The 20,975-nt window shown below is 39.7% G+C and overlaps 2 protein-coding genes across 7 annotated transcripts in view; one reads left to right on the top strand and one right to left on the bottom strand.

Moving 5' to 3' along the window:
- MFSD6 (major facilitator superfamily domain containing 6) overlaps positions 1-3,298 on the bottom strand; it is a 44,875-nt gene extending 41,577 nt beyond the window's left edge. For all 4 annotated transcript variants that reach the window (XM_064718982.1, XM_064718983.1, XM_064718986.1 and 1 more), the window contains exon 1: positions 3,175-3,298. The gene's annotated coding sequence lies outside the window, so the exon portion shown is untranslated. The remainder of the gene's footprint in view (positions 1-3,174) is intronic.
- Positions 3,299-4,759: 1,461 nt separating this feature from the next.
- HIBCH (3-hydroxyisobutyryl-CoA hydrolase) overlaps positions 4,760-20,975 on the top strand; it is a 38,397-nt gene continuing 22,181 nt past the window's right edge. The window contains exons 1-6 of one of the 3 annotated variants that reach the window (XM_064717639.1): positions 4,760-4,950; positions 6,015-6,057; positions 6,875-7,015; positions 7,905-7,989; positions 8,888-8,968; positions 10,924-10,976. In XM_064717639.1, the coding sequence (XP_064573709.1) occupies positions 4,832-4,950; positions 6,015-6,057; positions 6,875-7,015; positions 7,905-7,989; positions 8,888-8,968; positions 10,924-10,976 (522 nt within the window). In that variant the 5' untranslated portion in view covers positions 4,760-4,831. Of the gene's footprint in view, positions 4,951-5,043; positions 5,135-5,291; positions 5,378-6,014; positions 6,058-6,874; positions 7,016-7,904; positions 7,990-8,887; positions 8,969-10,923; positions 10,977-20,975 lie in introns of those variants that run through there. The other 2 variants (XM_064717640.1, XM_064717641.1) reach the window with 2 other exon arrangements.

Here is a 20,975-nt window from a genome sequence, read left to right as displayed (position 1 = left end):
TTGTAAAATCTGTATTTCAGATAGCTAAGTCAAACCAAGTCAGAAACTCACAGCTGTTGAGGACCCTTGGTTCTTGGAGTCTATCAAAGAGATTCCTTAAGAAACAGCACTACCACTTTGCACTCCATACCAGTGTACAGTTCCTTACTAGTTCCACTGCTATTTTTATGTAATACAAGCCAAGCACCTCAAATAACAACCATTTAACACAAATAAGCTTGATTTTAATTTCGTGGAGAAGCACACCGAGTAAATCTTGAATTAACTGATATTCTGGGACAGCACTATTTCAAGAGGTCCAACAGGGACAGTATTTTGAAATACAGACCCACATGGAGTGAAAACCACATGCCTTTTTCTCTTCCTACATACAGGCAGCTCTGACTCTCACAGAAGCAAGCACACACATTGAGAGCAGAACAGCAGACGTGATGACACAACGAGATGCAATACAGATCTCATTTCCTAACAGACTCCTGAAGGCTGGAAGGCAAGCTTCCCTGCCATCACTTGCTTCATTCCCTGCTTCATCCTTTCCAGACCTGGGAGACTCAAGAACTGATTATACACCCAAAGACACCCTCAGCAGTGAGATGTCTTTGGGATATTTTTTTAGTCCACTAGAAGTTAACTGTCCTACCAAGAAAAAATGCACTTTCCTCTAGCCCCATTCCCACACACACTCCCTACAGCTATTTCCACCCACGCTACAGCTCTTTTTAACTGTGTTTAAAAAGCTGAGAGCGAGAGAAATGTGCTGCTGCTGCTGGTGCTCCTCCTCCTCAGGTGGGCGGGTTGGTAGCTGGTCAGTTTTCTGCAGCATTTCTCATTGCTAAACGCGTGGGAGGCTGAGAGCAGAAAGGGAAGGAAGCCGTCCTCTTAGGAAGGGAGGCGTATCGAAGCGAGTGGGAAGCAAATAGCCCCTTCCCACCTGCACATGTGCAATTATATGCAATTGAAAAACGCGCACAATAGACCTGCAAGCAGAGCTTTCCAAGCTGTAGTCCTGAAAGGTATCAAACAGCTTGGGTCTCAAAGCCAAAGTCGGGGGTGACCAGATCTCTGGGAAGACAGCATTTTTCACCCACGGAGAACAGGCTCGTGGGGAGGAAAAGGAGGAGGGAAGAGGGCGTTCCTTACAGTTATGGCTCGGCACGTAGGTGGAGGGTGGTTCGGGGAGAGGAGTGACAGATTGCTGGTGGCAGCAGGGAAGAAAGCTGTGGGAGGGTGTTTGCCCAGGGTCCCGTCTCACCCAGGGGGCTCTGGCAGGGCGGCTGCAGCACGAGTGCTGTGTCTGAGCCGGGCTGGTGGGAGGAGAGGAACTCACTGCTGGATGGATGGATGGATGGATGGATCCTCTCCTCGACACGGCAGCATCTGCAGCAGCACACAGCCACCCCCACGCCGCCCTCGGTGCTCTCCGAGGCCAAAAGAAAAGGAAAACTATTTCGCTCACAGTTTCATTGTGGATTTGCTTTCAGCCTTTTCCAAACACTTTCTAGTTCCCCACTGATAAGATGCAAAAGAAAAGTTGATTTTTTTTCCCTCCCTCACACATGCTGTTGTAATTCACCACTGCATGCCATTAGCTGTATGCCCTCATCCCAAATCTATGATTGCAGATGTGTGAATGCATGATCTGAAAGGTCTCTGACCAAAAGCCCTGGGGAAGGCAGGCTGTTTGCATGAAATGACTCAGGTTACAGACAAAAGCAAAAATTTGTTTCTCCATATTACATAGGTGTTTCAGTCCTTCTCTGGGTTGGCCTGATGTTTGAGAGTGAAGAAACAGATTTGTTTTCTGCTTATTTCAAGTCTATTTCTGCTCTCAGTGATGTACCTGGAAGACTCTACTGCAGACCTGAGCCTTTACTATTATGTACAGAAGCTGGCATGAGGAAATTTCAGCCTGTGTCACTTGTTTTCAAGGGCTGTCAGCTGAGCCTGGCCTGAGAAATAACAATGTGAGGATTGTTTGTCAGCACAGTAATAACCAGTTAGCAGGCATGAACTGGAAATTTCCCCATTCTGTTCCTCAGACCTTCACAGACTCGTTTTCCCTTAACCTTCACAGGCTGTAAGGATGCACTCAGTCCCCACACTTACAGAAATGAGATGCCAGCTGTCAGACCAGCAGAGGAAAATACTGGATTTACAGCAAACCTGGAGACAGCAGCATGGAACATGATGAAGTACTTGTGCCATTTATTATCTGGTCTTGGTCAGCTACTCTGGGAGCTCTCAGAGGCAAATGTGAGGCACAAATTAATGTTTAACTAGGGCTGAACAGGTGGCACACAGAATGCAGCCGAGCTGCTCCTGGAATCCTTCTTGAGAGCAAGAGCTCCCACATGCTAAAGTTACGTGTTTTTCTGGAAAAGAAACAAAAAAATCCCAGAAAAACCCACCCAAACCAGAAACAAAACCTGAAAACATCTGCTCAACTCTGCAGACCTCCTACAGTCTGCAAATTGTTTTCTCTTTTCAAACCTGCTGAAGGAAACTTCTCCAGGGGGAGGAATTACAACCTGCTTATCCTTCTGGCTATTGCACTTACACTCTCAGTTCCTGGCTTGGTCCAGTATTGTGCAGCCTTCTTTGCTAATAGTAAAATAATCCATAAACTCCCAGGTTAAAGATCATCTTATTCTGCTCATTCTCAGGCAACTCCATTATTTTCACTCTTTTGCCACATCCTACTTAGAAAAGTCTTTTATTTACATTTCAGAAAGCATTTTCACTTTGATATTCTGAAAAAATGGGGTGTGCAGGAGGACTGTTGAAAAATAAGATGATATCTGAGTTGCTTTTTGGACAGGATTGCAGTCAGCTAAATGGCTGTGAAAAATGGCAATTTTCTAACACTTAGGAATCCTCTGCCCCTAAAACAACTTAGTCATCAAATTCAAGCAGGTTTAAAAATGAAGCCTCAAGGAAGATGGGTCTTATGCTACCACCCCTTCTTCTTAAAAACTACTTAAAAAAAAAAAAAAAGGGAAAGATTTTAAAGAAAACATTAACTATAAATTCAATATTAGCACCGTGGAGAGAAATCAGTAGTTGTCTCAAGGCAAGGCTTGCTGTTACTTCATTGTTTACAAAGGAGTAGGCCCACTTGTGTCCTAAATCAGACTTACAGCTGGAAGAATACAAAGGGTTTACACCATTACTTACACTGAGGACAGGAGGAGAAGAGATCAAAACCAACATAAGTAAAAGATGAATCAGATCACCAGCTTCTGTTTTGGACCCCAGAAGCAGATATCCCATGCAGTCATTCCTGATCACAGCCTTGCCCACGTGCAGGTGGAATTTATTAGCAGATTTCCAGGGCTCTCAAACAGCCTCCACCTGCTCTTACCCAAGGTTAGCTTCCACACACCCATATCTTCATTTTCACAACATCACTAACAAAGAGATTATCCCACAGAAAAGTTCTTTTTGTATTTGTCTGTAAAATGTAGAGACTTTCAGTCACAGGAAATGAGAAACAAAAATGTTACCTGCTTATCAAACCCTCTAATTAGTAATGCCTGGATGATAGCTGCAGAGTTATCCTCAAAGACAATTTTAAAAATAATTATTTAAGTCAGGGTTCAGGTTTGCCAACTGTGATAATTTGGTGTCATTTAGCCCGGTTTAGATTTAATTGCATGGCACTTGATGTAATGCACACAAAAAGACACCAATAATCTGCATCATTGATTATCATATAACCTGTAGGTGAAAGTTTGAATAGTCAGAATTACCTAATGAATTCTTGCAATTAATCAGTTTGCATAGACAGTCTCCCAGTGCCTGGAAAAGCACCTCATGTCCTGTTCCCAGTTATTTTTTGTTCACATTGTACAAGACTGAAGACTGAGACTGCATTAATACAGGAATGTTCTGTATTTTTTTTTGTGTGTGCCTATTTACTTTGATTAAAATTTTTACAACCAGATTTAATATACTCTGAGAGTCATTGCAACGGAAATGCCAACAGAGATGACGCTGATATAAGCAGAGACTGAATCATTTTAGAAATAAAGAGCAAGGTTGCCCTCTGGAGACTTCTCTAGAAGTGCTTCTGAGAGCTAGGAGTTTTTTTCTTTCAGAAAAAAAATTGCTAAAAGGTTCTAAGATTTTTTTCTTTCTTTTAAATTCAAATATGAGTCAAGGCAGCTGATGCTAAGAACTTGTTACACCAAGATAAGATGAAGCTACATTTCAGCCTAATGCACTGTATTGTCATTTACCCCATGGTTCATCATTGTAGTTTCAATAGCAGTCTCATGTGTCAGCCTAAAAAACCAGTCACAGAATGGTCTTAGTTACTGGAATCTAAGTGAATTTTGTATTATTGACTCCTAGAGTGAAAAATTCACAAGGGACTTAATATTTTATTTTTTTTGAAAAAGGCAATTTTCACAGTTGCAGTTTCTGAGTCTATTTATGCTGAATGCACAGGCTGTGTTTGGGCTCACCGTCGTCTGTAGCTACTATTGGGGCAGTAAACGCGCTAGTTCTAAATGTAAATAGACGTTCTCCATGTATTTACATTTACACAAATACATGTTCTCCATGTATATACCTTCACGGATAAGCAGTTCTTGGTGGGATATTAATTCTTAATCCCACCTCACCCGCTGCCCGTGTGTGAGCAGCTGCGGGGGCAGTAAAGGTGTGCCTGGTGCTTCAGGTGCAAAGGGTGAAGAGAAGCCGGGAGGGCAGAAATTAAGAAACCAGTCTTGCAGCTGGAAATAATAATCAGCCTGCCTGCAGCTGCGGTGCACGAAGGCAGTTTGGCAATGCGAGCTTTCCCCACCTTGAGCAGCCAGCCCCACGGCTGATGTTACTGCCGCCACACGGGGCATTGCTCGCTTCACCGGCAAAGCAGCTGCATCTCCAGATGCCCTCAGACCAGCAGGCCGTATCCAGCACGGGGAGCAGCTCCCTTTCCCTGCTCCGGTAAGGAATCTGCCTTGCTCACTGCACAAGGACCGCTCGTGGTGCCGAGCGGGCGGCCGCCCCTCAGGAGCCGCTCCCGGCGGCCCGGAGAGCGCCGCGCATGCGCCCCGCTCTGTGCCGTGCGGCGGAGCCGGTGAGGGAGCGGTGCCGCCATGGCGGGCCGGGCGCTGCGGGCGCTGCCCAGGTAACGGGGGCCGCCCTGAGGGGCGGCAGCGGCGGCCGCGGGGAGCGAGGGGAGCGCCGGCCGAGCCGGCCGAGGATCGCAGCCCCGCAGCTGCTGCGAGCTGTAGCTCGGGCCTAGATCAGCCAGGCCTTCACTAACTTTCACCTTCAAAAACAAGCGTGCGATTAAAAACCAGCGTAGTGTACCGCGGCACTAACATATAACGTGGAGTGGGCTGGGTTTGTGCGCTGAAGTGGCTGAAAGGTGAAGTTTCTCACTCCAGCTCTGCTTCCTCAGTGGTCATTAATAAATTACAGCCTCAAAATTAATAAATTACTGCTCAAAACCAGTGGCGCGTTCACCAAGTTTGACAGCCTGGGTCTCTCCTGTCACCCACAGAAGCAAGAGCTCTTACGCAAACCTTGTGTAAATGTATGTGAAATGTGTACACACGAGGGCAGGTTTGTGTCATTGAAGCTTTTGGAAATAGACGAAGGTTTTGACATGAGGTTTTTTGTTTTTGTTGGTTTTTGGTTTTGTTTTTTTTTAATGGTTACGTTTAAACGTGCCCGCAAAAAGGCTGTCAATCTTTAAAAGACACTCAGTGTCAATTGTATCCCCAACCCCTCTGTCCTGGTATTTTTCAGGTTCTCCTAGTTTGAAAACATGAGTAGCTGACATTGGTATCTGCTATTTATTTACTAGTAAGCAAAGAATTTCCAACTGTTTCAATAACAAAATTTTGCCCTAATTTAATTGATTCTTATGAGGCGAATGTCGAGCAGTTGTGTTCCCAAATTTTTCTGCCACTGCTTTGCTTAACCTGGCAGTCAGATATTTGGGGAATTGTGTGGCAGGTCTATGGGTTTAACTGCTTTTTTAATTTTTTTTTTTTTTTCAGGCTGAGGGCACTCAACAGGCTGCAAGTAATATTTCAACATTTGGTAAGGATAGCATCATGTTTGAGTTGGAAGCTTTCAGGACTCTTTAACTCCCCTGAGGCACACAACACATGCAGCTTCTAATGTGTCTGCACACAGTGGTTCTGAACACTGACATTTATTGCTCAGGCAATTTATTGCCCACATCTCTGAGCACTTGGTTACAGTACAACTGTACTGTAAATTAAAGCTTAATTTTTTGGCTTTACTTTATAGATATTTCTTTAATTTATAGATCTTTTCTCTGTTAGCTTATGTAAATTCCTTAAATATCATCCCACTGTGGGTGTGAAAATAGTTGAGGGGATTTGTTTTCTACTGTTAAAAGTTACTTAAAGACAAAGCAGGATGTACATTTGAGTTTGGAGTGTCAAACTACCAGTAAGGATATATGCAACTGTCATGGTTCTAATTGTTGCTACTATTTTCAGAATGTCAGTTTTAAGGAACCATGGATTTGTGTTTTATTAGTAGGGTGGGGAAATTTTTGTTTGTTTGATTTGGTTTTTTTTGTGTGTGTGTTTCTGTTGTAAATTTTATTTAACTGAACTCAAAATATTATTGTAAAACAATGTGTGGTCCAAAAACTTGCCTGAGTTTTATTACTCTGAAAGACTCAAAGTAGTTTCTAAAGAACTGTTTAGGAAATGCAAATAGAAGTACAGAGGGAAAAAGTTAGCATACAATTCCAGAATGCATGTTTTGTGATCCTAGATAATGTGTTTTTTGAGAATGTATTTCCATAAACACTTTTGTAAATATGTACTCAAGTTACCTAACTGATGACATTTGCTTTATTTATTTGTTTTTGCATGCACAGAAAATGTCTAAGCAGACAGACTCAGCAGCAGAAGTGTTGTTGGAAAAGAAAGGAGGTGCAGGAGTAATAACTTTAAATAGACCCAAGGCTCTCAATGCACTAAATCTGCCTATGATCCAAAAAATCTATCCTCAACTAAAGGTTAGTAGCTCCACTTCTACCCATCCACTATACAAGTGCTATTTGAAACCAGTTTTAAAATGCACTTTGACACTTCTTAGTGTAGTGATTTAAAGGATGAAAGTTTGTGTGAGTACAGTGAGCTCAGATTTATAGCATGGGAAAAACCAGGCAGAGTCAAGCAAGTTAGAAAGAGAAGACACATCAAAGATCAGGCTGTCAGACAGAGTTAAATTCAGCATCTTCATAGGTAAATGCACACATGTGTTAATACCAGGACTGAATTTAGAGCAAGCAGTGCTCATCATTTTCCCTCAGGAGTGCAGTACCATTTTCATGGCTGAAAATAAGATATCAGCCACTAGGAAGCAGGGGGCTGTCAGTGTCATTCCTTAAATGAGAACTCATGGATTTGCAGGCCCTGTTTCTACAAGCTAGTGAAGTACCATGTGATTTTAAGCATGAAAATAGTCTCTTTTAATTTAATAATGCTATTTATCATATGCACAGAGTCAAATTCATTAGATACCAGTATTTTTTGGATAATTGTCTGATGCCTTTTGGTGTTTATTAAACATTTTTGAAGCACAGCCTGAAAAGGTGTCAGTTTTTGATTTCTGTCAGGCCCTGTTTTGTGGGTGCTGCCTTTCTCCAGAGGCTGAGAGCTGTGCTCAGTGTTTTTCTGAAATAGGAAAGGCAGCTTTGCTATTCTCTGCTCTCAGGGTTGAATAGGATGCAGAAGTGGCAGAAAGACATTTAGATTTCAAACTTCAGTTTAAAGACAGTCTATTTTAAAGTATGATTTGATTTGCTTTTTGAAAAAGTGAAGTAAGAGTTATAGATACTAAACAGAGCAAGCATTATTTACATAGATTTTAGTCTTATGTGGAAATATTTATTTATTTTTTAGACATGGGAGCAAGATCCTGAAACTTTTCTAATAATTATAAAGGGAACTGGAGGAAAAGCTTTTTGTGCTGGGGGTGACATCCGAGGTAAGGACTATCCTTGCTTAAATATTTGATGTCTTTCCCAGTCACTACTTTGTGTTGATTTCCTTTGTTTACTGTGTCTTGGGTAACCAAAATCTTGCTACACAAGAGTAAGAGATCAGTTGTGCTGACTCTTAGGACACCTTGATGTGCAGATGCTATTCAAGATATTTGTCATGAGACAACTGTCAGGACAGTGCATAAAAGAGTAAAAATTACATTTTTATGAATAAATTATTATAGCAGCCAGCCATTCTTTCTCTACATTTCTCTTCCCAAGTTTTCATTACTCACAGTCTCTTTCCAAGAAATTTGAAGGGCCTTAACAGGTAGCTGTGATTGTATTGGATAATTTGTGTCTAGTGTTTTAGATGGCTAGATACAGATCTGACAAGGGTGATCAATGTATCTGTGATTATTTTTTAGCAGTGTACTGCAGGAAATCTCCAAAGTCTCAAAATTATCAAAATTGTTGTAAACTGTAGGTAAACAAGCAGCACAGGTTATTGTTATTACAATACATGCAAAGATATTTTTATGTCGTACTCTAATTGGCTTCTCATTTTTAGTATTTAGAGTCTTCAGAATAGTCAGTTTTAAGTGACTGTTCTAAATGTTGGTATGAAAAATATCACAATTGAGTACTAGACATTAGGAGGGGTTAGAAAATGGACCATACTCTCACAAGTATGTGACACAGTGTCCAGCAAAATACAGTTAAATAAAATCTGAGACTTATGTACATATTTAAATTTGAGCAAATTTTCTCAAAAATAATAAAGCAGGATTAAGTAGGTCTCTCTTTGCTGTAGGAAAAGACCCAATTTATGAGCCTTATTTTATTTTACTTGTATTTTCTATTAAACTTACAGTTATCTTTGGAATTTTTGTTTCTCTTAAGCCATCACAGAAGCGGGAAAAGTTGGAGATAAACTGATACAAGATTTCTTCATAGGAGAATACAGGCTGAACAATGCCATTGGTATGTTAACAGCAATTTCTGAAACAGTACAGTTCTCATAACGCTGGCTTCAAATGTAAATTTATCTCTTTGATAATCTGTTAAAGACTATGTAACATCAGAGAAGTAGTAAATTTTTTTTTTTCCAAGTTCAATACCGGTAATATAACACATCCCATTTTTGCACCTTGCATGCAGAATGTGTTTCTTTTGTTTGAGTTATTGTGACATCTACTTTATCCCATCCCATTGTTCTGGTTAATTCTGTTTCCTCTGTGGGAAAATTAGTTTTAGCTGTAGACACTGCAATTCTGCCCTAAGTATGATTGATCTGCTTCAAAGAAGACCTGAGGTAAAAATAGGTGTGTGGAAAATCATTAATATTCAGTCAGAAAGCAAAAGATTAAATTATATGAGTGCTTTCCATTTAAATAGACTGCATCAAAGACTAGAGCTGCATAACTCAGGAGTGAGCTGCCTTAGTTTATTGCAGAGACACTGGGGGAAGTATATTAAAAATTATATTAATTCTTTAGTCTAAAAGTCAAGAGTTGAAGGTTTTGATGAGAAGAAACTACTCCAAACATATTTTAATTGAATACAGTTTGAGTTTTAAAATATGGTATCCTGTCTTAGTCACTACAGGAGGAGGGGTGCTGTTGCTTGCATTGACAGAAGAGCACAGCTAATAGAATAATTCCTGAAAAGTTACTTTTGCTTTGTTTGACAGAGTTTCAGGACTGAGCATGCTTGTCATGTGCCTTTCTTGCCTTCACCAATACAAAGCAGAAAAATAGTTTTAGGTTTTAGATAGTTGGGGAAAAAATAGTATTACCTTGCCAGTTGAACTTGATGACGATTCTGTTGCAAGGGTACATAATTTAAAAGTTTGTTTTCATATTTTTATTTTTTTTAAGTATTAGCTGTTTAATATCTCTAATGCATGTAATTACAAAACCTAGATTTTTGCTAGCTTTAGTATGACTGTATTCCTTTAAGCCTGAGATGTCTGCTAAAAATATTTATTTATATCTTATATTTTATAACTTAAAAATACAGCAGGGAGCTGCTGTCACAGCATTGCAATGGGAAAGGCTTGCTGCTGTAGGAAGTTGGTTCAGGGAGTAGCATCTACAGCCCATGCATTAGCTTGGATGTTCATGTAAGAACAAAGTTCAAATACAATTCTCTTAACATTTTCTAACTACTGATTTGAAGGACTGAAGTGCCTTTTAAAATAGTTTATTTTAAGAACAAGGCTCTATATAGTTGTTACAGAAAACCTCACAGCATGGTTGCAGGGATACCTGTATCAGCAGTAATTCTGACCTGAAAACACTGAATACAGGGCAGCTGTTTCATTCACAGGCAAGTTCTGAGTCTTTCCATGAATGGTAATTGAAAGCATTGGGATTTAGTTTTATGCCTTCTGAAGGGCCCAAGAGATGAAGTTGTAATTCAGGACATTGTCACTGCACCTGCCTGCACCATGTTCAGGGCTGTGTGCAAGAGCTCCCTGACAGAACACGCCTGCATTGCAGAATTCACAGTCACATTGTGGCTGAGCCCACCCATCCTTCTGGCTTTGTAATAAAGCACTGAAGGGCTGGAACACACCCCCTGCTCCTAATCCAGGCTGTGAGAGGGGTGAAAGGGCATCTGCTGTGTCCCAACATCAGACAGAGCTATTTGTGCTGGCTGAACTGTCAGGTACTCACCTAACCAATGTTTGATAGTTGTATAATGTTCTCTTACAACACTCACAATCCACTAAATCAGAAACTGCTCTTTCTTTTCATTACTTAAGAATTACATTAGCTACCTTCATTGTAAGATAATATGATTACTGCTTAAATTCCCATTTATTTTCTGCTGCTCTTGAAGTAAGATGTAGGGAAACCTGTCATGTGGCAGCTAGGCACAAAGGTCCACTCTTGAAAAAGATGGGTGATTGTTTTCCTTGACATTTTTTACAGGCACCTGCAAGAAGCCATATGTGGCACTAATTGATGGCATTACAATGGGAGGGGTAAGTTAAGGACCTTACCTGATACCTGATCGATTGTTTTAAAGTCATCTCATGTTGTGTCTGAGTTGAATGAAGCACACACAAGGCATTTCCAACCTGTGGATTGAGGAACAAACATCATAATCTGAACCTTTGTCTCTTGCTTGTCTGGGTACTGTGCTGCCCTTGTAGGACCTCTGCTGTTCCTTGGTAGCTAGTGCAAGTGCTTCCTCTAGGAAAGGAGCAGGATCCCCTCACACAGGTTCTCAGAATACCCAGGGGGAGTTCATACTCTATACAAAAATCTGAGAACAGTTCTCCATTCTAAGTGTATTAAAAACAGAATTAAATAAAAATACGTTTAAAGAGCAGCTCTTTGAGAAATTGAGAATTCTAAGCTACACCTTAACAGACATTCATGAGTTCTATATTTTTCCAGCAGATAATCTGGAAATGCATTTACTTTCTCACCTCTGTAGTGCTTTTAAATAATAATTTGTGGGATACTGATTCCACACAGGGCTGCACCTTATTACTAAAGCATTATAGAGAACACTCCATCATATTGCTAGTTATGCTAGCAGTGTTAATAATTATTTATTAAAAAATTAACACTGCTCAGCATTAATAATTTTTTCAGCAATTGCTGTCTGCACCATATTTTACAGCAATTCTGTAAGCACCATAAGTAGTTAAAAGAGCAATGCCATGCTTTTTTTACATGCTAAAATACTGTTCTAGTGAGTTTCACATCTGTAGGATATATTTGCAGCACATCAGAGAGTGGATTAAAATAATCTTCAGTTATTTTTAACACTGAGTTTAACGTTGAAGCCTGTCTGCCGTGTCACTGCTTAGATTTGTATTGTTCTCTGGCATGTCCCTATGGTATGGGTGTAGAATCTATTTAAATAAAGTTTGTCAAAGATAAATATGAGAAGTGGAACACTACGTGATCCATGACCTGTCATGACTCTTTTCATCTTTCCTTACACATTTCATTGGTCTGTTTTGCTCTTCTCAGCTTTTGATCTAAACACACAGCAGCTCTCTTGCCCTTTGCTTCTTTGCCACCAAGTCCCAAAGATCTCAGCTAGAGAGCCATTGCCCCCAGCCTAGCATACATCCAGCATAAAGGGAACTTGTTCTGTAGCCCTTCCTGCAGAAAAACTGCCTTATTGACCATAGCAGTCCTGAAGGTTTGTGGATAAGAGATAGGGAGTCCATTTATTTTATGGACTTTTGGATAATAGGATGGAAAGCTACGAATGAGCAAAACTGCCCAGCAGCCAATATCTTTTAAAAGGTCCTGCAGATGGCTTGTTATGACTGTGGCCTGAGCAGGAATAGAATTTTGTCCTTTGAAAGGAAAATGTATTTTTGGACTGAAAAGAACATAATGGAGTCAGATGATCCTGCATTGCTAAGATTCTTTATGAATTCTCTTTCCTCTGATGAGCTTTTAAAAGACAGCAGTTAGCCTGAAACTGTATTTTAGTGCAGGATAAACCAAATTTTAGTGCAGGATACCCAAATTTCAGTGGGACTGTGACACAATTTAACTGCCATTAGGGTCTGAATCATAACTTAATTTGCTTATCATATCCTAGAAGTAGCATCTTCACTTCAGGGTAGGGAATTAGATTTTAACTCAGAAAGTATGCAGCCTAATTTAGTGGAAATAAGTAAAAAAATCACTTTTTACTTATTTCCACTAAAGAAGTGTGTTAGAAACTCAATTACTATATGCTTGTATAGTAAAGGTTGCTATTGGTGTACAGATGCCATAGATCTGTGATAGTGAAACCTGGAATTTTATCCAAAAAATGAACTGGTTCTGCTTCATTATTGGCTAGGGGCTGGTAGATGGTTTTGGGAGCTTCATTGGCCAACAGATGGGGCTGTGGAGCTTGTTCTCAGCACCTTCTTGTCTGTTCTCCTGTAGTTCATCAAAAATTGATGATATTCAATAGAAATATCTCTTTTCATCTTTTTGTACTTATTTGGAGCAGTAAGTTCAAATTTGTAAGACAAATTTGTTAGAAGCAAAGGTGACTGCAGTTTACTGAAAAATAGTGAAATGAGTTATAGATATCACATTTGCTGCTAAAGGATGTGCTCTGTTGAAAGGAACACTGGGCACACACTCTCACATTGCTGGAAACTAGTTCAGATTTAGCTGATTGCTATCTGTAAATTTTCTTTTTCTTGAAATTAAGTACCCAAACAGTTGACAAGAAATTCAGATGTTTGTGGCTTTAAAAAATATTATTGTCTGCAAACGACATCCTAAGTTTGGTCTTCTGGTTTTAGAAAAGTCACAGGCTTGTCTTAAGTTCTCTGGAGATGAATATGGGTGATTTATAAGATCAGGTCAAAGCTGTGGTTTTCAAAAAGGCTTTGGCACAAAGTAAATTACTGCGTCAGATACTTTCTCTGACAGGCAAAAAGATTCATAAAATTGTTTTTGATACCTGTTTCAGAGCCAAATAAAGCACACGAGACAGACTGAGTGGTGGCTTTTCAGTGATTTGGCTTGGAATTCAAGGAGACTATTTGACAGAGGGAAAAAAAAAAAACCAAAAAACTGGGCATGGACTTTGGAAGCTGGTGAAGATGGTCAAGGTTGCTGGAATGACTTAATACAGTTCAAAAATCTGTAAAAAAACTTCAGTAGCTTTGCAAAATGAGATGTATAGATTTTCAGGAGGAAAGGCCATTACTTGTAGTTTACAGCAGAATCTGTAACAGCATGAATGAAGAACCCTTTTTTGTAGCATCATATTCTAGAGCACACAGGATTTAGAAACTTCCTGAGCCAGGCTGTATTTCAGAGCCACAGTGCTAAATAACCATCAGTGGTCACACTCACCTCTCTGTACCTCTCATACTTTTTGACAATAAGTAGGCTTGCTGTTCAGAAAGGCCTCATTTCACAGCTGAATGTTGTGCTTTGTGAAAAGCAGCTTGTTGCTCTTTCAGGCCTCTTGTCTAATGCTTATTGTTTTACTGATGAGTAAAGAGAGTGTTGCTCAAACATAAGAATTCTTGGCCTTGGACAATTTTGTACAGGATTTAATCCTTTAGTCTGGTCTCCTATGCAACATATTTGCTAAGTTTGTTTTAGCCTTGCTTTGAAAATTTAGGCTTTTAGTTTTAGGATGAAAAAAATCTTCTTCTGGGGGAAGTAGGTTTTAACTTTAACTTACATTTAAACAACATTTTCAGTGCAGAAATAAGTTTGGTAGAATTGCTAACTGTCTTAAATCCTTTTCAAATCACTGTGCTTTGAGTTATTCCAAACATCTTATTTTCCAATCATCACATTTAGGAAGATTAATGGGAAGGTTTTTCTTTAATATAGTTTGCAATCTGACCACATTTCCATCTCTGACTCCCTCAGATTGTGGGGCCCAGTTTGTGAGAGCAGTATCAGCACACAGGACTGACTCCTCTAATCTTCCCTCAGAGGAGAAACTGAGGAGTACAGACTGGGAGAAGAAAACAGCCACTTGTGACTGGGTCTTTGGGTTCATGAGTGGCTTTCCTTCAGTTTTGTCACCTCACCTGGGTTTTTAGGCAAGGTCTCTTACTTACACTGAATCAACATCTGAGTTATTTACTTAGTTTCTTTAGGGTGACTGTTGGACAGCAGAATTTTCTTAAGAACTGTTTGAGTGTTACTATCTTGTGTAATGTGAAATAAGTTAAGCTTTAGACTACACAGATGTGTAGAGCTGGGAGGAACATCAGTATTATTCCTTTGCATTAGGGTTGAGCAAGTACAACTGGATGACTGCCCAGCTGATTTTCACCTGATGCACTCAGAACTCTCCAACAGCAGGAATGCTGGTTTTTTCTAGATATGCCACCAGAGTGCTTAGTTATTCTTTCAAGCTTGGTTTCCCTGGTGTCTAATGTAAGTCTTCAGTATGTGTAATCAACACATTCCAGTCTTAGTCACAGCTCCCTGTGGACATTTTGAGATACTTGCACTCCTTGCTCCTAGTCCTCTCTCTTTAAAAGGGATAAGGATAGCTATTCAGCCTCTCTTATAGATTAAGTCTTTTAGTCCTCTTGCAATCCTCTGGAATCTCTCCCCTTTGTGTACTTTACAGTTTATTGCCAGAGACCAGACAATATTTTAGCTGGAGGATTCATCAGCACCAAGTAGAGCAGAATAATTATCCTCCCTATATTACAGAGATATTCTGTCACAAATAATCCATGTAAATAGCAGTTTTGAAAGCATCCAGTCCTAGGAGGCCACCACTTCTACTTACTCCCAAAACTATTACCTCTTTCCTCCTTGCCTAACATACTTCCTTCACAGTACATTTCTTTATTGCTTACCTTTTACCAATTTTAAATCTTCTTCCTTGAACTGAACTCATTTGTCAAAGAGTCAGTTTTGCAGAGCCACCCTTTGCTTCAAAGTCTACAGAGGAAAGGAAAATACTCCTCTGAATTCCAAGAACCTGAGTGCCTTATGAGGTGGCCCTGGGCTGATGAGGCTGCCCAGGTGTAGGGAATGCAGGTTGAGTGTTCTCCCCTCTGCTCTGCTGCAGTGTGATACCTTCAGTAGTTCCTTTCACAGCAGCACTGCCTTATTTGCACTAATTGCATGGCTGCTGTCAACCCCTGAAAGTATCCAGGCATTTATTCCATGGGAAGCACACTTACCATCTCTGTATTTGATTACACCTTCCTAAGTGTAGTTATTTTCATTTTGTTAGTTCCTCCAAAGCGAGATGGTTTTGAATCTTGCCCTTCAGAGTGTTTGCCTTCCCCTGAAGTCAACTGTGAATTATAGAAATCCTGGTTACTTCTTCATCCAAGCAGATAATGAAGCTGTCAAATGAAGTTTCATTGATGATTGGCTCTGCATGACCTCAGCTGGGGTACCCCCTCAGTTTTATTGCAAACTGCTGCTAACTCTCTATATTGTTTCAGAGGATGGTGCCCTCCACTTCCCAGATTACATCTAGGCTGTACTTCCCTGGCTTGTTTGTGAAAGGAGGCAATGCTGTGGATGGGGAGACATCACAAACATTGCAGTTTAAAATATGAAGCTTTCTCAGAGTGCTGCTTAATGAGTGATGTCATTTTAATCAAGGGGTAATGCAGGTGTTCCTGCAGAGAAACACATGCAGCCAAATTCCTGAACCTGCTCCATGGTTTGGAAAGATTAATTCTATTGTGCATCTACCTGTGCATTTTCTCTTCTAGAATACAGAATCAGAATTACTGAATCCATATTGCAGTAGAAGAGTAAACTCAGTACCTAATATTTAGCTTTAGCTCTTTTTCACATTAGTGCCATTTCATTCCTAGCAAAACATCCCAGATGCTGACATTGCTAGAGGAATCTGCCTTTCCTTTTGTAAGTCAGATCTCAGGACCTGATGGCACATCTACCAATAGGTTACAAACATTTACACTTTAGCAGGATTTGGTCAACAATCCTTACTAAATTAATATTTGTTCTCAAGTAAATTGGCAGTGATGTCATAAGCAGCTTGTATGTTATCCATTTTTGTCTACAGAATTTCAGTACACAAAGGAGCTGGAGTTGACCATTAACTGTCTTTATCCTGTCCCATTTTTATCCAGACTGTGGAATGTTCCTTTCACTACCAACATCTGTCTAGTCATATAAGTTGTGTGCATGTAACTTCTATTCAGAAGTGTAGATAGCAGCATTTGACACTAACATTCAAAAACTAGGAAACATTAGGATTAAAAATGTCACTTCTTTTGCCAACATGTGATGCAATTTTTAATTACAGGAATGTGGATTTACAAGGGGATATTGCCCACAGAACAAAGCTATTCATTTGTGGTGTAATTTGGGGTGCAAATTTTATTGCACATCATGGAAATACTGCTTAATATTTGTCTGTGTCTATATAGATGTATATATACGGGGCTTGGGCTGACTAGCTGCAGCATATGAAAGCTCACGAAATACTATGATTTTACATAGTACTTCTCTCCTGTAATGGACATAATTACCCCTTTAGGCCTTTGTAAAGCTAGGAAACTGAAATCTATGTCAGTACTTCTTGGGACTTGTCCCAGTTCTTATTATTTTTCTTCCTTTTTGTAAGTATGTTATGCCTCTTGTCAGCCATCACGCTCTGGAACATCTTTGGTTTTGTTTTAATTTACACTCTAAAATCTGCCCTGGAGTAAGAGTAATTGTCATACTAAACCTAGATAAGCTGCTTTCCTGTCCTCCTCCCCCCTCGTGCCTGTGTACCACAGAGAAGCTTGTGGCCTGTTTTATTGTCACTGCTTCAAAGCTGAAGGCAGCTTTTACTGTGAAATAGAACACAGATTTTGCAAGTACAAACAAATAGTTTTGAGATTGCCTTGTGCACCACTTACCTCCTGCAATATGGGGTGTTGAAAACAATGCTGAGGCAAGCCTAAGGAAGGGTTCACTCCTTGCTGCTGTTGCAGTCCCTCTGCCATCTGGCCACGCTGCTGTGCCTGCTCTGGTGTGGGATCCCAGGGATAAATGGTGCTCTTCATTCTGTGGCTAATCGGACTGGAATGGCAGCAGCTCTTGACATTGAGCATTCAGTGCTTCTTTCTGTTAATCATTTGCACATGATGTTATTCCCCAAAGCAATCATAAAGCACTGTCTTGAATACAAGTATTTTAAATTATAGCTCAGTACTGGTACAGTAAGTAAAACTCCTTTTCTCTCCCTCTCCTTGCTCTGCAATGACTGAGATTTCTGCTGGCTTCTGCACAGATTTGTTCTTTCCATTTAACACCAGATTCTTGCATGCTGAAAGTCTCTCTTTTTCTCTAATTCTAGGCCTTCGTGTACCTACCTAGCCTCATATTGAGAGTTATCTCATTACTTCCCTCCCCTTCCCTTTATTATAGATCAAAGAGTTAAATCTTCTAAAGGGAATTATCTTTGCCTGCTTCTCTATCCTTTCATATTTCTGCTCATTTTCCTCAGTTCCTGAGGAATTTGAGTGCTCATTTCCTCCTTGAGTTGTAAGACTTTCAATCACTCTTACACTTTCCAAGCACATCTTTCAGCTAAATAGAACATCATTACAAAAGTCCTCTGGATTCACTCCTGCTGTCCCAAATACCTGTGCCACTGTTTAAATAAACTTCAGATGCACGTACCTGTCTTTAAGAACAAGAAGTGTTTCTTCCATTTTAAGATAAAACCCAGAAGCTCAGTTATGCACTGAACCTTCTGGAACAGGTTCCCTCCCACCTGCCTGCCCTCCCTGCAGACATCAGGACTTGATGAGCTGGACCCAGGGATTTCTTGCAGGCGCTGCATTTTTAGGTGATAGAGAGGGACGATTCTTCTAGAATTTTAGGAACAATAAAAAAGCTGCATTTGCTATCTTTTCTTCTGACTACACATGGCCAGTTATGTATAAAGAAACAAAACTGGGATAAAAAGAATACTTTCAAATGTGAAACTAGAAAAAGTTGCACTTCTTACCAATTGAGAATTATAGGCTTTTGAGATCCAGGTCTTCTTACATTTTCTCATTTCTCTCTGTTGCAGCACAGGTCTTGTGTCCATAAAAAATTGTGCAGATTATGATAGCTGCCCTAGGAAAAATTGTTTGTGGTGACTGAAAACTGGGGCTCTTAAAAAGTCAATCTCAATCTGGTTGATAAAGGACACTCACTGTAGCAGCATTGCTGCATAGAATGGCCTATATGTGTTTTTCCCCAAGTTTTCTTTTGAGAAGAACCTGACTTAAATGATTACTATTTATGTAGTTGGCTCAATTTATTGAAATACTTAGGGGTCAGAGGAACAACTCTGAGACATCAAATATTACTAGAGATGATCTGTCTCCAGTCAGCTTGTTGTGCTTCTATGTCTCTGTAGCAATTTGGACTCAGACTCTCTAATACATAATCAGTATATGGAAATAAATCTTCTATATTTAAATTATATAACATCAATATTTTATGTTTGAAAATGCCACAGTAAATGATTGAATCATTCACAATGCCCACTGTTTTAATGATATTTTTAAAGCACTTGTATAGAGTTGATTTATATGTCAGCAGCCAAAGAAGGTGATATTCTGTGTCCAGATTGATCTGTCACACTGCATTGCTCTGGCTCACCATGTCATCTTGTCTGTTAGCATCTACAGATGAAAATGGATTATACTCTTTGGAGTGGGCCACAACATTAATGATAAACAAAGATTAATTTTGATTCAGTTTAAGATTCATTGTGTCTGGATGCAGGGGGTAATGCTCTTACATCCATGATTTTTGATCCACCGTAGCTATAAGCTCCTGCTGCTTCCTGAATCAATTCCACTCACTCCCTCTGCCTTTGAAAACATGTTTGCTGGCTATTTTTGCACATTTGTATGCAGACATATTTGCCCTTTGTTGTGTTCTGCTCAGTTGATTGCTACATTTCTTTTTGGTTCTAGCTCTACCAGAAGCTATTCTCATGTAGTTAAAACTGTAGGAAATTAAGTCACTGATGGGAGCTGTTACAAAAGGACTTTCAGTCAATGCAGTCAATATTGGTATTATCATAACACTGCTTACTCAAACAGCTAAAAATTATGTACCAGCCTGGTGAAAGTGACACAAGTAACATCCCTCAAGACCTTTTCCATTTATGTTTCTTTCATTGTGCTGCCTAAGCATTCCTAGGCAGTGATTCCTTAACAGTGTGAGATAGGTTATTTAGTAAGTAGCCAAGTGTAATGTGTGGTTTTGCTGTGACACAGGTCTGCTTTTCTGTATGTGAGCAGGAGGGGAGAATTTATTTCCCTCTGTGTAGTTCTCTGTTGTGGTGGCCCTCAGTTTCTGAATAACTTCTCTAAATTCACTGATTTACTAAATGTGGGTTGTTCTTAATTTAAGATAATACAGCCTTTGGGACACAGAAGCGTCACAGTAGTTGTATTTTATTTCTGCATCTGCTGGTTACATTGTTTTTCATTAGAAAAATACTTGTAATAAGGTTCTGTATCCATCATGAGAAAATAAATGGAAATCAGTGATGAAGTTTCTATACACAGTCACATAATGACTTTTGAAATACAGCATTGAGTGGGCAGTCTTGTATGGAAATAGAATTCAGATATTCCACATTCTTTTTTATAAGTTTGTTGATGAACTCCAACTGAACTGCCTGTAAAATGATGTTGCCTCCCTGAGGTATGCTGAGACTAACACAGCCCCATGCTATGAAGAAGCTACTGTGAAGAAAATCAACTCTATCTCAGCCAAAACCAGCCCAGTTGTTTAAATTGGTTGCTTGTTAATTTATTTATTCTCCTTTACTTCTCGTCCCATTCTATTAGTACCTTTTACAAAATTCAGCTGTCAGGGGAAAACAAAAGATTCCAGCAGTAAAAGCCTGATTGACCATGGGAGTGTATTACCCTGGAGAAGTCTGAAGGAAGACATCAGCTTTAGTATACAAGATCATGAAAAGCAGAACCCTGGCAGTGCAGAATAAAGTGTATTTTAATAAAGATATTATAGTTTTAAGACTTGTATGTGTAAGTGCTGGAAGTACCTGGTGAAGTGAGCACAAAAGATGTTTTAAATGGTGTGAAGGGCCTTCCTAGGGGGGACTCAGCTCTGTAAGAGTTCAGCTAAATGATAACAAAATAAAATTAGAAAATCCAGAAATGAAAGAGGAGTGCATTTAGACCTGTGACTGGTTTGTTCTTTACACAGGATGTATTAAACTAATGAGTATTTGTCCTTTGTGTTAGATCTAGAAGGTCAAACATGCAGTGGTATGCTAACCACTTGGGAAGTTACAAATAAACAAAAAAGCACATGAACACCAGTAAAGAAATTACTGGGATTTGCATCATTAACTAATTTTTCTTTCAAAATCTTATCTCAGTACTGGATCATTTAGAAACGATCTTCAAAGAAGCAAGAACATATTTGCACCTCTTTCTTTATAATGAATAAAAAGAAAATACAGTTTTAGTCTCTTAAATATACATCAGAAATAAGGCTGTACAAAA

This window comes from Zonotrichia leucophrys, chromosome 7 (genome assembly GCF_028769735.1).
Source record: "Zonotrichia leucophrys gambelii isolate GWCS_2022_RI chromosome 7, RI_Zleu_2.0, whole genome shotgun sequence".
Lineage (NCBI taxonomy): Eukaryota > Metazoa > Chordata > Aves > Passeriformes > Passerellidae > Zonotrichia > Zonotrichia leucophrys.
This window is presented reverse-complemented; position numbering and strand designations above follow the sequence as displayed.